This window comes from Pithys albifrons, chromosome 3 (assembly GCF_047495875.1).
Source record: "Pithys albifrons albifrons isolate INPA30051 chromosome 3, PitAlb_v1, whole genome shotgun sequence".
NCBI classification, from domain to species: Eukaryota; Metazoa; Chordata; class Aves; order Passeriformes; family Thamnophilidae; genus Pithys; species Pithys albifrons.
In genome coordinates this window covers 69,894,605-69,910,302 of record NC_092460.1, presented here as the reverse complement: position 1 = coordinate 69,910,302, position 15,698 = coordinate 69,894,605, and the positions used below count along the sequence as shown (strand labels likewise).

General features: G+C 42.0%; 2 protein-coding genes across 3 annotated transcripts in view; both read right to left on the bottom strand.

Moving 5' to 3' along the window:
* Nucleotides 1-2,136: 2,136 nt before the first annotated feature.
* Nucleotides 2,137-2,978, bottom strand: LOC139669585 (uncharacterized). The gene is made up of 2 exons (XM_071550087.1): nucleotides 2,946-2,978; nucleotides 2,137-2,574 (listed from the first exon to the last, which is right to left on the bottom strand). Exons 1-2 carry the CDS (start codon nucleotides 2,976-2,978, stop codon nucleotides 2,137-2,139), a joined length of 471 nt encoding a protein of 156 aa, XP_071406188.1.
* A 7,864-nt stretch (nucleotides 2,979-10,842) lies between these two features.
* Nucleotides 10,843-15,698, bottom strand: part of LRIG3 (leucine rich repeats and immunoglobulin like domains 3) — a 40,851-nt gene continuing 35,995 nt past the window's right edge. For both annotated transcript variants that reach the window (XM_071552334.1, XM_071552333.1), the window contains 3 exons: nucleotides 14,610-14,753; nucleotides 14,254-14,529; nucleotides 10,843-11,793 (listed from right to left, as the gene is read on the bottom strand). In XM_071552334.1, the coding sequence (XP_071408435.1) occupies nucleotides 11,549-11,793; nucleotides 14,254-14,529; nucleotides 14,610-14,753 (665 nt within the window). In that variant the 3' untranslated portion in view covers nucleotides 10,843-11,548. The remainder of the gene's footprint in view (nucleotides 11,794-14,253; nucleotides 14,530-14,609; nucleotides 14,754-15,698) is intronic.

Here is a 15,698-nt window from a genome sequence, read left to right as displayed (position 1 = left end):
CAGGCTCAGCATGTGTTCAGGCGAAAAGCTAGTTCCCACCAGGGAGGCAGCACAATTGGCACAGCCAGGCAGGCTGGATGGGGGCTATCTTGCTAGCATGGACAATTCGGAGGTATTCCTAAACATACACAAACATCTTGCCTCTCGGAATTGATCACACAAGGAAACAGAAAAGCAAAAGGTCACAGAATCAGAGAATCACAGAATATGCTGAGTTGGAAGAGATCCACAATGATCATTGAGTCCAACCCTTCACCCACCCCAAGAGTCACACCATGTGCCTGAGAATATCATCTGAATGCTTCTTGAACACTCAGACTTGGTGCAGAGACCACTCCCCTAGGGAGCCTGTTCCAGTGCCCAACCACCCTCTGCGGGAAGAACCTTTTTCTAATACCCAGCCTAAAGCTCCCCTGACACAACTTGAGGCCATCCACTTGTGTTCTGTCACTGTTTACCACAGAGAAGAGATCAGTGCCTGCCCTTCCACTTTCCCTCACAAGGAAGTTGTAACTGCAATGAGATCTTTCCTCAGTCTCTTCTTCTCCAGACTGAACAGACCAAGTGACCTCAGCTGTTCCCCATAGGGCTTCCTGTTGCCGACCACGCTCTAGTGAGATCGCACACACCAATATGATGTTCAAGCAAATCCTAAGTTTATTCAAAAACACAGGTATATATGACCTTAAGCTTGTGTTTGTGGGTCTTCATAAGCTCCTGATCCCATTAGCTGGTCTAAAGATGCTAATCTTAAGGGATGTCCAGTGTCTAATTGTATATTTTTTGCCTGTTCCTCCATTAGCTGCTCTTTCCATTTTTGTAGAAATAACATATAAGCAGTAGGAGGTACAATAAACTCCATTAAAGCCTTAGTGTCTGCTGGGATTAGGTTATTTTATTTTATAAAGGCTGTGATTTGGTTTTTTACCAAGGCATTGTCATAGCCGTATTGAAAGACTATACTGTGTATTTTTTGTGCAATTTTCCAATCAAGTGGCTCCCATTTTGAGCCTTGTGTAGTGTTAATCACAGGCGCAGAAACCAGGGGTTACAGGGAAGGTGAAGGTGTACCTACTTCAGCAGCTAAGGATACTAACTCTTTGTACCTTTGCTGGGTATTAAATGTGAGGTCGCGAGGTGGCGCTGCTGCATCGCGATTCCCAGCTTCCCCCACCCTGTTCCAAACAGAGGCTTCTTTGTCTTTCGGTGCCGTGACTTTAAACAGCTGTGATGTTGCTCTCCATTCTGGGATACAGCCGGTGGGTGTGGCTGTCGGTGATGAAGGCTGCAGGTACCAGGTTGCCGGTGCAAGGGAAGTCCCTACCGGCGCGGGGGGTTCCAGTGTCGGTGTTGGCAGCTGCGGGCAGCACGCGGCTATCGAGGAAGGAGTCCCCGCCAGCGCTGCAGAGCTTGTGTCTTGCGCGAACGGCGCTGTGGGAACTCATTCCCGGGACGCATGTGCTGTGCAGGGCGCACAGTGGAGGGGACGCCCAGGGGGAGCTCTGCTGGCTCTGCTCCACTGGGGAGGAGTCTCTCCCCTCTCCATGACGCAGTCGATGGGTGTTTCCATCCATGCAGGAGGTGGTGGAGGTGGCGCAGGAACTGATCCGCCCCAGAGGCGGGCAAATTCAGCGCCAATCCTGGCCCGTGAGGGCTGCGGGGAACCCGCGCCTGGCGCATGCGTCTTGATTGGCATGCAGTAGGGAGGGGGGTTGGGCGGTCCTTGCGCCTCATTGCTGTATGTGCGCGCAGCCTCTTTGTTTGGCTCAGCCGCGTGGTGACTTTTCGCGGGCTTTGTGATCACGTGGTCTCTTTGTTTTCCTGGCCACATGGTTTCTAGCCCTGCTGAAATGTCTCCCGCGGCAGTTTCCTGCCGCAACGGAGCGACTCCGGCGTACCCATGGGGCGGCGGGGAGCGTGGCGGAGGCACGACTCCAGCCCCGAGGTACCCGCAGGGCATTGGCGGCGGTGGCGGAGCCGAAGGTGGACCGACGGGGGAAAGCTGCCTTCCCTCATCTCTCTCTCAGCTGAGGGCACCCCTCATCGTGCCTTCTCAGATTCAGGACATAAATAAAAGTCACTCACGGTTTGGCATGGCGGGATGTTTTCTGCGGCGTGTCTCGTGGTGTTCCAGGGTTACTGTTGAGGTCTCGCCGCTTCTACAGCGGCAGCCGGTGGTCTCATTTGCTGTGCATAGGCTGTTTCTTGGTAGTTGTAAGGCGGTGCAAAGATGACTTCTTGGCTTTTTGCGGCGACGGACGGCATGGAAAAGCCTTGATTCCATGGTTGCTGTGATTCCGTCAGGTTTTCCAGAGCAGGAGCGGACGGTGCCGCGTGTGGGTACGGGAACGGCACAGCGCTGGCTCTGCGACTTGGCTCCGGGCTCTGCGCTTGTGGATAGGGTGGCGGCGATGACGAAGGGAATGGCAACGGGGGTCCAACGGACGGCACGGGCGATGCCGAAGGGTACCGCAGTGGGGGTTCTGTGAGCGGCACGGGCAGCAGCGGTATGGCAGAGAGGTACCGCAGCGGGGGTCCTGCGGGCGGCGGTGCCCACAGCGGTGCAGAAGGATGCTTAGGGGAAAAACCACTCTGCAGAAGCAGACTTTTTTCCTTTCTCTCGGGTAGTGTTCGAGGTTTTTACAGGCTCGTTCTACCTCTAACAGCATTTTCCTTATAGCTGTATATGACGGAATAAGCTGCAAAAATTCTTCGGGTGCAGTTTGCTCTAAATTCCACAAATCTGCCCCAATATTGTCACATAAGTCTATGGAAAACGTGGAATTGTCATCTGTTAAGTGCCCTCGATTAAAGCAGCAGTCCAAAATTTTTTGTAATGCTTGTCTTTCAATATTTTTTTTTGTAACTTGAGCTAATTTTTCAAATTTATCAAGCAATAAGTTCGTTTTAGTCGAGTTGGAATTTCCCATGTTTCTTTAACTCACCAGTTTGAAGGTTGTGGTTCCTTCAGTCCACATTCTTCCAGCAGCTCTGTAGGCCACTACAAAAAACTCCCAAGTTTACGGGAGACAGAAGCTCTCGGAGGCTTCTCCACAAAGAACCCAAAAAAAAATTGGGGCACAGCAGCTCTCGGGGGCCACCACTTAAGGTTCTAGGCAGGTCTGCAGATGGCTTCCATGTCCTCAAATCATGTCGAGGTTCACAATTGTTGCCAACCACGCTCTAGTGAGACTGCACACACCAATATGATGTTCAAGCAAATCCCAAATTTAATCAAAAACACAGGCAATATATGACCTTAAGTGACCCCGCCCTAGGTGCAGAGGTCTGGCTCCAATTGGTTGAGGCTGGAAACATGTCCTTTTAGGGTGAAAATGAAACTTGTAAGGTGGTCTTTTGGACCTACCTGAATTAGAGGCTGCAACACTTCCTCTCAAGGCCCTTCACCATTTTTGTTTCTCTCCTTTGGATGCTTTCTAAGAGCTTAATATTTTTCTTACACTGCAGTGCCCAAAAACTGCACACAATATCCAAGGTGAGGCTGCCCCAGTGCAGAGCAGAGCAGGACAATCCCCTCCTTTGACTGGCTGGTGATGCTTTGCCTGATGCCCCCCAGGACTTGACTGGCCTTCCTGGCTGCCAGGGCACTGCTGCCTCATAATCAACTTGCCATCAACCAGGACCCCCAGGTCCCTTTCCATGGCACTGCTTTCCAGCATCTCATTCCCCAGTCTGTATGAACATCCACGGTTGCCTCACCCCAGGTGCAGAATCTGGTATTTTCCTTTATTGAATTTCATATGGTTGGTGGTTGTGCAGTCCTCTGAATTGTTAGGGTCTCTAATTTGTCAAGATCCTGGGACAATGCACATTCCTGTCCCTGCCCAGCACCGTGAACTATCCGCACAGCGCTGGAGATCACTGCCAATTTCTCCTGAAGACAAAGAGCAGCTCAGCTCAGCCTTCTCAGAAACATAAGCTCATGGGAGGTTCCTGAAATGACTCTTTCATCATTTCCTGAGGGGCTGCTGTGAAGCTTGTCATGGCTTACTAGGGCTAGCTCCCACCTACAACCACCACAGCCGCCTTGCTTCAATTTGTGTGCACACATTCTCTCTCTCAAACTTTGTTAGTAAGTTTATTTTGATTTAAATGAGAGTATTTCTTTTAATTTGCTTCAAGTAGCTGAATTAAATCATGGAAGTGGTGAGCCACCTAGGGGACTCTATAGAAAGAATAAGTACATACGTCCCCACCTTCCATGCACACACATGCACATGCGTTATTTATGACTGTGTTTCCACCTGTGCTGACATGGATGGAAATTTACAACTGCATTGAGAAAGTTACAAGAAACACCTCAGAAATTCCACATTTTACTGAGCTGCATTATTATGGCACATTTGTCAGGCAGCCAGACGCTATGTCAGCGCCACAAGTGATTTAGAGCAACATCTGCAAGAATATTTGAGGAAGAAGAACAAACCAACACCCACTTTTGAATTCAGTGTTCCAAAGAAACTAATGCTGGTAGGAGATTCACAATAGAAAACACAGAAATAAACAGCATATTAAAAGGGTTATGTGCTAATTGTTACAAATGTTAAAAAAATTAAGAAACAAGTGCAGTACTTTTCAGATGGGAGAATAATCACAGCCTTTCCAGATGTGTTTTAAGTTAGCTACATAAAACACCTGGCCCTAAAAAAACCAAATCCTTTTTTTTTTCTTTTTCCTTTTTTTTTTTTTCTGAGGAATGTACGAAGTTTGACCAGGAAGACCACATATGCTTAAAACACCTTTGTGAAAGACCTCATTAAAAAAAAGAAAAAAATCCCACCAAATTTATATAATAGCTGCTTTGTAATTGCTATGAACTATATGAATAAATCTCCTCCATTTCAGAATGTTTTGTGAGGAGAAAAAAAGTCCAATACTACTGAAGAGCTGCAAAGGTTTGGCCAGAGGAAAGAGGTAGGAATGCCTTTGCCAGATCCCTCTGCTCAGCCTCTGTACCGACAATAACTTGCTTTGCTGTTAGCTTATCAAATATTTTCTCTTCAAGACAACAAGACATTGAAGAAAACAGGGAAGATAGCTGATTATATTTGGAAATGCTGAATATGACTTCCATTATCCTGCAACTGTGTTGTTTGTGGGTTTTTTTAAGTAAATGAAGTTGACAAACCATTATAGACTCTAAGAAGTTTATTTAGCTGCCTTGTTTGAGAGATAATTGTGTGATGTAGCCTTTTACTTGCACAGGAGAGATGATTTAGGCATTGCTCACACAGCTGCCTAATCTGAGCAAGGCATCCCTGGGGTGGGAGTCACCTGGAAAGCAGGGCTGCCACTGGAGCTCCCCCAACAGCATGCACAGCAGCAACACAGAGGCCACCCAGTGCTTGTTCAGAACCCACCTTGCATTACACAGAAAGTGCAGGGACCAGCTTCCTAAAGCTCTCAAAGTGTACAGAGAACAGAACATTTCTAATCATACTGAAAAATACAGAGCCTGACTCTTTATGATTATAGAAACTTGTTGAGTCAGTACTTCTAAGAAGAAATCAAGAAGAGAAACATGCTCTGGCAGCAGTGAGAATCGATCCTCAGAGACCTGCCAAACTCAGATCAAATGGATTTGGGAAGAGGGATATGCAGCAGGGAAAGAATAAGCAAAACAGTTCTACCCACTCCCACTCCAGCTGTGTGCCTGCTCCATATTGCCCTGATAACCTAAAGGGCTCTGCACTCTATATTCCAGTTCTGAACGGAAAATGGAAAATTCAAAAGGAAAAACAATTTTGAGACAAATAATTTCAAAGTGAAAATTCAAAGCATTTCTATTTTTCAGAATATTTTCATGTTCTGATTTAAGCCATTTAGTAAAGCAAGTTCAGCGACTCAGTGTTACAGAGTTGCCTGTTGATTTTATCTTCTCTTTCTTAAAAAAACCAACAAAAACCAAAAAAACGCCAAAAAAAACAAACCCTACTTTGAATGAAAATGCTGTTTTTGACAGAAATGCCAGTGTTGGTAGGTGAAATAACACAGTAGTTACAAGCTACAGAGCAATAAACAAACATATTTTTAAATAAGGCACTTAAGAACCTCTGTTTATGTTAAAGGATAATTTTATTCATTGTTAATGCAGCTTTCTTATTAGTCATATTTTCCATCATCACCACCAGTTTACTATTTTACCTACTGCATGGTCATAGTTATGTGAAATTTAATTCATTCTAAGTACATTTATAGACATAGGTATTTGTGCCCTTGCCAAAATCAGAGAGCAGATTAATTTTTCCCTGCTAACAGCAACTACCTGTGACACTGCTGTGAGCACCCCTGACACTTTCTATTCTTTAGCTTACATGGAAGGCTGTGTCAGCTAATTACAATGGAGGCCATGTTTCCCCTTTCCTAAGGGAAGGTTAATAGAGAAAGAACTTTACATTAATACAGAACCCAATCAGTCTGTGGCAGAAGCCAGGCTATGGGCAGCTGGCTGTTGTAGCACTGATGCTTTCTTAATGCTGCTGGCATACCAACCGGCAGCAGGTAGCAATACAAATACAGTTTAAGCTAGGAGGGTGGCTAGTTTCAGTTATAAGAGCTGGCTTGATTATACATGTCTTCTACCACTTTCAAATACCAGCTTCTTCATGGCTGTGCTAGTCAGCCACAGCTATTAAAAATCCATAAAACAAAAGCCTCATTTGGAGAAGTGTTAACAATTACTATATGGTACCAGTGGATCAAATATTTTTTTGTGTGAGTTCTCTGGTTAGTCAATAGTCTGAAAAATTTTTCTGTATGCTGCAATGCAAGTCACGAGGGACCTCCAGATGTCAAATGAAGGACCAAGTCTTTCTGGTTACTTCTAAGAGTCTAGAATCACAATGAGATTGAAAAGCAATTCAAAAACCCCCAATGTACTCTGCATCCTGCAGAAAATGCACAACTGTCCCATTCAAGGGCTAATAGCGTGGCAGCTCTACTTTGACAAGCTTATTGAACCATGTTATGAGGAGTAATGTTAAAACCTGCACAAGTTATTCCCTTGGAACAAGGGGATTATTCAAAACATCTCTATGATATTACAGGAACTCCAGTTTTTCTCCCTTGCCTTCACTCTCTGTAGCTCTTACAGTAGTTGTGCCTACTTCCCTAACATATGGTGTGCCAGCCTGTTAGCAGCAGGACAAAATTAGATATGGCTGTCCAGTGCTGGCTCATCTATGAAAATCAGGATAAACCTCCACCATTTGATGAATGGAGGCTGGAGCCCCAGATTCTCTGTTATAGCAAAGGAAAATGGAAGCATAACACAACACCCCCACCACCACCCCCAAGGACATTCCCTTCATTAGTCTTTTTTTTCAGTAATTTCTAAAATAAGTAGGCTGAATACCAGGAAGAGTGCTAAAGGTAGTTCCTTTAACTGGATAGTAATGAATGTGGGTTTGCATCATTTTGCCATGAAAAAAGCTGAAGCCTCACTGATAAAGACGTTAAGTCCAATGGCTTGATAATCAATACCTGAATTTTGATCCAGCAGCAGACTCAAACCATAAGTCATAGGTTCCCCATGCATATCTGTCTACTCAGTTATGCGTTTACTGCACGTTCATACCAAAATCTTCCTAAAGCTGTGGCTAGCCTGTCTCACAATTCCCCTCCTCTCTTCTAGCACCCAGCCACTGCTTACCACCTGCAATTGCACTGTGTTCTGTAAACAATCCATCTGTCCTAGCCTGACACCACAGTGACAGGGCAAGGAGAGAAACTGGAAGCAGAGTAGTGTATGTTACCAAAGAGGGTCCCCTGAGGACATGGCAGCAGTATTAAGCTTAGAAAAAGAGAAGCATGGGAAACAGGAGAGGCCACATGTGCCTTTTGCTAAGTTGTAGGGTGTGCACGTATGTTATTTCAGTGGAACTACTGACCCCTAAATATTTCAGCACAACCACAAAAAACAGCTTTTGCCACACATTAGTGAGCAAAGATACTATTGCTTTTAGTCCCTGCTGGAAAACTTCTCTGAAATATAATAAAGGAAGGTATCTGGTAAGTTTTTCATTGGAGTAAATGGGTTACATACAAGAACTGCATCTGCTCTCCTCTCCCTTTATTAATAATTTCACAAGGCTGGTAAACTGGCATCCAACTAGTCAGACACATTCTCTATGACAAAGTAATATGCGAAGTGAGAAAAACAAAAGGCAGAAGACCTGAGAAAGTGTAATTCCCTGAGATGTGTCTCATATGCAACAAGTCTTGCAGGTTGCTAGCAAAACTTCTGCTTATATTTATATTCAAAAAGCAACACAATCCCCAACTATGGTCCTGGCTTGTCACAACAAAAATGTTTGCAGTGCAAATCTGTCTCAGTTTTAAGCTTCTATGAAGCAGCTCAAGGAATAAGGCTGAAGATTAGTTCAAGAATCCCCAAGACTGAAGTAAGTAATATTTGGTGACACTAATTAGTCTTCAGTTGGAAAAGTGGCAATATTCCTCAGCGGAAACTTTGAGCCCAGCTCTTTGCCATTTGTCAAGATCCATTTCTAATTCAGTAAAGAACTCTAAATTAAAGCATTTGATGCTGAAATACTATAGCATTATGGAAGGTTTTTTGTGTTTCAAATACTAACAGCCTTCTGTATGCAGGTATCCCCTCAGTGTTAACTCATGCAGACAAATTTAGGTTACTCAGTTAGGAAATGCTTGCTCCAGAGAGATTCTGGTAAATTAGTTAACTCCATTTATCTGTCTAAAATTATTAGAAATATTATTCAAAGCTTGCAGAAACTACCTCAGCAATTGCTTGTATGAGTTCAATGGGCAAAATATTTTGTTGTGTAAAGCATTAAGAGGATACTGTCTTTAAAGAACATTCTACAAGATTTAAGCAAATACCTGACAAGATTCCAGTTGCTGCTGGTCATGAAACTGCAAAATGTGTTATTCGGCAAGACTTGTTTCTCATTCTAAGACTCTGAGAAGCCATGTAAGCTTTACTTAATGTTGGCTGCAATTTATTTTCCCACCACATCAACTTACAGTTTAGCTCTTAGCTGTGCAAATATCCAGCTTCCAGCTCCCTAACAGCTGCATCTTCAGAGGTGAAAAGGAAAGGAAGAAAGGGAAAAAAAAGAACAAAGGCAAGTGAACTTGCAAGCCTTTAAAACAGATGTTCGGTAACATCTGTGGTCTTTAGAACTACTAAGATATTGCAATAAACTTGAAATTTAGATTGTCACTGCATTTAATCACAATCACAAAAACTCACTCTGGCAAAAAAACCAGGACCTGGGAGTTTTCACTTCCATTTCTGGATCTTTAAGGCATCAAATAAAAGTTTAAGTCATTTGTATCTTTAATGCTAAATGAAACTTGATGGAAAGCATTTAAAATTCAGTCACTGACCCTGAACATTTATTTAGGTACAGAGAACCAAGCCTTTGGAAGATTAGGATCTTTGCAAGAAGATGAAAAAGGAGTATGACATTGCCACTGTTCTCAACCTTTCCCCACTACAGAAAATAAATTTAAATGTTGTTTTTTATGATGGACATTTGCCATGGAGCTTCTAAGGATGTACTTACGGTTTTAACTTTACTATTTTTTAGTATGTTAAAAGGTAATGTCTGGTTACAAACAGGAGCTATCACAGCCCCCGGCGCTCTGCTCTCTAAAGTAGGGGCCACTGGGAATGGGGGTGTGAGGGAGAAAAAGGAGAGCTACTGAGTGAATAAAATTTAAGATTTCTTCCCTTATTGACTTCAAGGTTTGTGCTTAACTCATGAAAAATTAATCTCTCTCAAATGTATTTAATTATAATCAAATACCCATATCAATGCCTGTCAGCACATCAGCACATCTGGTAACAATGAAGACAAATTAAAAATAAGTCAAAAACTTTGGCAATATGATCAACTAAAGAAAGCAAAATCCATTCTGTACAATTGGACCACCAGTGACTAGAGATGGATTAACTTCCTGTCTCTAATACTGGTGCCTAAATTAAAAGTGAAATTGCATTGCAATCTGGGTACCAGGTTTCTGCCTACAAACAACTAAAAGACCTTGGCTCAGCTACACTAGGCAACAAAATCTTTGCTCCAGCTTTAGCCACGATGCCTGCGATGGCCTACTCTAACAGCTGCTTTTAATTTAGTTTAAAAGAAGCTGTTTGGCAACAATGTAAGTTTTTACCTTCAAAGAAGGCAATTTAAAAAGCCAATGTCCTGTAGTACTAACCATTTTGGAATCTCACTGTTTTAATCCAATGATGACAACAGGATTCACAGCTTTTTAAAATAGTATGCAGCTGTACACAGAAAAACAGAGTCCTAATTACTACGTTATAAGCAACCAGTCCTCTTTCTCTGACGTCATATAGTTAATGATACTGTGTTCATTACTGCAAATATAATCCACCAAGAATTTACAATTGCTCAACTTGATTGAGCAATTAAATAAAGCACAGATCTCATCTATAACCAGAGAAGGGCAGCCAAGTAAGCACAAATTAAACCAAAGAAAACATTATCTTGCACTTGGATTATCTTCTCATGTTGGGCATGGAGTGGTAGCAGAAGTAAAAAAGAGGGAGAAAGGGTATGGGAAAGCAAAGACTCAGGCATGCGACTGCATATTTGGAAAACACAACACTAAGCAACTCAGAAAAGAGCAATGTTACCAGGCAGATATCCAGTGCCTTTCTTGATTCTACTGAATAGCTTGATACAAATTTATGCATCTACTGTGTATATCCTCCACCAGATGCAGGCACAGTACACAGTCATGGAGAAACAGTACTATAGCCTCGTGTGCCATGAAACCTGGGAGCGTAAAGGCACATATCTATGGCCGACAGTGGAAATCCAAAAAGTAGAAATTTGCATTCTTATTTTGTTTCAAGTAGCTTCAAACCACCTTTCTGGCAGCCAGAAAGACACCAGTTATTTGAACATGAACATATTTTACACAGTAAATCTAAAGGTAGAAGTTTAAGTACAACACAGAAGCAACATGCATCAGAAAGCACCTACATACGCAACGCAGTCTACAAACATAATTCACACGGTTTCATTCTTCATACACTAATGTGGGTCAGAGACCACACAGCAGCATATTTTATTAAAAGTAATGTGCAAATAAGATGCATGATACCTGCAAACAGCATGGTTTCCATTTGTAAAAAGGTACAAGTAACAGTACAAAATTAGAATGTTTAATACTCATTTCAATAAAATGAAGTTTGACATAAAAATACATATGCTGTATTATTTACACCATTAATTTACAAAATACATTTGCATTTAAAAAAGCTATTTAAAATATTTACAAATACAGTATTTTTATAAGGAATGCTTTCCCTGTACAACAAACATAGAGCTCTTTGGCAATTATGCTATATTGGAAAAAAAGACAATTTTTCTTCTGAATTCATAGCATCACGTGGTAATTTTTCTTTCTTTCTTCCCCTCCTTATTCCCTTTTTAAATAGAATTCCATACTGAGGTAGTAGTATGTCAAAGTTTTCTTTGGTTCCAGAAATCAATGGCAGGCTCAAAAGGAGCTATGTATCCAAATCACAGGATTGGAAAGTTAAAGTCCTAAAGTTTTCAAAGGATTGTTTGCAAGTATAAAAGCTATTTTCTTCTCTAGATACTCTCCTTTCCTTTCCCTCTTCGTCTGCCTCTATGTCCAAGTCCAGCGAGGCATGATGATTATTATGGGAGGTTTTTGGTTGGCAATTTGCTGGCTGTCTACAACTTGAAAAAGAGTCCAGATGAGGCCTCCATAAAGGCTTTCCAAATGTTCCTGAAAGACAATAAAAGAGTGAGTACAGAAATACTGATACTAACAGCTCTGTGTCTCAACAAGGGCTGCACATTGAAATGCAAGCCAAAGACTGAGAGAATAAAAGGTTCCCCAAAGCAAAATTTTACTTAACTGTTGCTTCAGACCTTAAAAGAAAACATCCATGTGATCACAAATGCAAGGCAAGATTCTGCCACCTGAGACATTAAAAACACTTTCAGAGTAGTTGTATAGCCACCCACAAGTTCTTTTGCTTCCATGACTACTTCCATACCCATTTTTATTTGGGGAGCAGGGTGAGGGGAGAGGTAGAAACACAGAACAAACTGCAAACACATCATAAGACACTTTCTAATGCAAATGTCACGGCAATCTCCCTGTTTTGTTCTTCAGTAAATGAACAGCACATGCAATCTGCCATGCCGTTGGGGAAAAAAAACCAAACAGAAATTAAAAAAAATTTAACTCTCTGACCTGTATCAGGATAAACAACATCATCCCACAGGACTAAAGAAATCTTTCTCTGGCCAGCATGTCTCAGTAATTAAGATCCAGCTAGCCACATGCTCCATTCACAACTGATTATCTAGCCAGTTGTGTGCAAAGATAAATCAGCCTTTCAGTTAAATCTTTAATAATAATTACCTGGATTCACTAGTCAGAAAATAATTAGTGTGTCTGTCACTCTTCACCACTCCAAAGTTGTTAGCATCAACAACTCTGCAAGAAGAGCCTTCTCTTTTTTCACTGACAATACACCCATTGCAAGTCAGTGTCTGTTAAGCATCACTCAAAGGACTTATTTTTAGAGGATAAGGTGCCACAGGCTGACTTGGAAAAACTCGAGTTTTTATTAATGACTTAACATTATAATCTTTATTAAAACTTTTAACCAAAAAAATGATACTTCTGCTTTTGCTTAGTTAATAGAAGCAGGGGTTTCAAGTAAAACAGTCATCTGAGAAGTTACCAAAAATGGAATTGGACAAGATCCGTATTTGCATCCATGATTTGTAGAGCAATTTTAACTTAACACAACATTGAAAGGATGTTCCTCATAGCACCAAAGCTACAAATGAATCCTATCTTAGAAACAAAAATTCAAGCTATGAACTTTCTGGCTCATGCATCAACAGTAATGTTAATGTCAGCTCTATTCTTCATTGTGATTGTACAGGCAAAAGGGGAGCTGACTTTGAAGACAACGCTGAAAAAAAAAAGGGAATCCACAACGAAGGACAAGAAATCTATCACAACTTCTTAAGATGACAGCCACCAAGATCTAGCCATAGGTTCCTTCAGGGAAGAGTGCTAATGATAAAAAAGTATCCAAAGCGATGATGCAACTTAAGTGAGGTAGGAGGCTAAGAGAACTGACAAAAAGAGTAGCTCTGCATAGGTTTTTAGGGTAGAAAGAGGACTATGTGCCCTTGAGAGCATGGTATACAAACAGACAGCTGAACTACTTGCTGCAGACCTGCTAAAGCCCTGTCTGCACAGTCCCAGCACAGTAACAGTGGCAGGCAGCCAAGAGGCTGGCCATGTGTAGTCCTGGGGCCTCTGCCAGATGTTCTGGAATCTGCAACATTTTACCATTCAAACATCTGGCTTTTGAAAGGGGAAAACTTCAGAGGTTGTGCCTCCCTCTCTACCCCCTGAGAACAAAGAGCCCAGTGATGCACATTCCCCCACGTCCCCTTGCAGAGCCATCAGAACCAGGCCTTCATCAGCCAATGCTCACACGCCAGCTGGGAGACAATCCACAGTACCAGGACTGTGCTTGGTGCTAAGATATCACAAGGATAAAAGCAGTATGTGGTTTTATATACACTTTAAACCAACTAGCGAAACCAACATTCAAAATTTAAGGAGCTTCAAAGGCAAAGCACTGATTTTTTCCGTCCCCCCCACTCCCTGCAATCTGGATTAAAACTGTAAACCCTGAACTAAGCTTCAGAAACTTTTTGTCATACAAACCATGAGGGAAGTACAAAGGAGGGTAGAGAGAGCATTTTTACATAGTGCCTTACTTTGAAGGGTAAATAGTTCTAGCTCACCATGTTATACAATATAAACTCATACAAGTTCAAGTCTCCCCACCTGCCCTGCGCCCTCCTGGAATCTTGCATACCTTTTGCCTGTCAGGCAAAACGTCTGGTATACCTGAAATGCGTTAAGGTATATTTAAGTTATGTATCCTAACATTTATGGAAATCTGCCAGCTATATTAAGACAGAAGATAAGAATCACATCACTGATGAGACTTGCATGTAAGCATGAGCTATTAAGACCGCCCGGTAATTGCAATATTTATCACACGGTTTTACTGTAATCACTTTTCTGTCCCTCAGCTTAAAACATTTGCAAAGAAAAAGCTCAGTTTTGCTTAGTGTTGTAAGTAGAAAACAAGACAGCAAGGATAACAGCAGCTCAAATGAATAAACAACAGCTAGAACATACCCATGAAAGTGCTGTTACTCATAAGAGATGAGGGTTCCAAACTACTGTTTAAATCAAATGTGTCTGAGTTCTGACTTTTGCTTTTTAGTCCAGTTCCTTCATTTTGGGTATAAATAGAATTTATAAATCTGCTACTTGTAGCCTGCGTCCCAGTAATGCCAACACACTGGTCAAAGGGGTCATCCAGTGGAGGTGAGCATTGATAGCATTCCTTTTTCCTTAAATATCCAGGCTCATAAGGGTCCAAGCATGCTATTCTTTGGTCAGGGCTGCAATCTGAAGAAAAGGAAAAATTATATAGATTCATCATAACACAACACTGAATTAGGACCAAAACTTCCCCCTCTCCAACTTACTTGCACTGTATGCTTCAAATGCATCAGAACCATATGCGTTTCCTTTTAAATACAATATCCCTGAAGCACCCAGATAGTGGCATAGGAATGGATCTGCAACACCCTCCAAGTCTGTTTCACTGCTGTTATCTAGATGGCAAGTGCCTTAAAAATAAAATTGACATGTCAGCATACAGTCTTTTCTGAATCTTCAGCTTAGTTTCTTAAGTTTTAAGAATGCCACGTGTTCAACTACATTTCACAGTGTATTTTAGAACTTGATTAGGTTTAACCTCACCTTTTGATGAGAATTCTAATTCTATCAAGTGTTCAATTAACTAGCTTGACAGAAAATGCGTCACATTTTGCTTCATGATATAACTCCTGAATAACAAAACAAACCCAATCACACAGGCATCAGAGCCAGGTACTTCCTTCTTCTAAAGCACTAAAAGACAGGTTTGTGCTCCGTCTCACAGCTACCTTTTGGAGCACAGATCGTCAATGCAAATGTCCTGGGTGGAAGAATCTGAATGAGTCACTGGCTACTTGAACAACAATACAGGTTTTCAGTTCAAATATTCCTGACAGCTGTGGACATGGTCCATGGTTCTTGATCCACAAAGTGGATCCTCACTATTCTACTCACACAGTGAGAACTGCTCCTCACTACCCTACAACTGCAGAATTATCTCACCACCACTCCATTCCCACCTGTCCCAACTCCTCATTGTATTTCAGTCCCAACCTCCTCCCAGAAAGGTGCCCTTTCCTCCCCTGTGCAAGTATGTACACTGGATTCTCAGCTTCCAGTATAAATATCAAGTACTGTAGCTTTTAACTTGCAGTCACCTTAAATCCTTTATTGACTTGGACCCTAATGGCTATTCTAACTGTAAAGTTTAAACAGTTATACTAAAGTAACACTGGTATTACTACACATGCCTGCATTTCATTAAAGGGTCTTTTTCAAGCTATAAGAAACGAAGACATGCTGCTGTTTAGGACACCCTTGTTTTGGAAATGTCACCATCAGTTTAAATTTACCCTAGAGACTAGAAACGAACTTAATGATTTAATAAAAGCTGTAATGTCATTTGGATGAACAGA

Excerpts from the sequence above, each read along its gene's own strand:
- LOC139669585 (XM_071550087.1), bottom strand. The coding sequence starts at position 2,978 with ATGTGGACTGAAGGAACCACAACCTTCAAACTG. Across the intron at positions 2,575-2,945 it reads GAACCACAACCTTCAAACTG|CATCCTTCTGCACCGCTGTG; the intron begins GTGAGTTAAAGA and ends TTTTCCCCTAAG.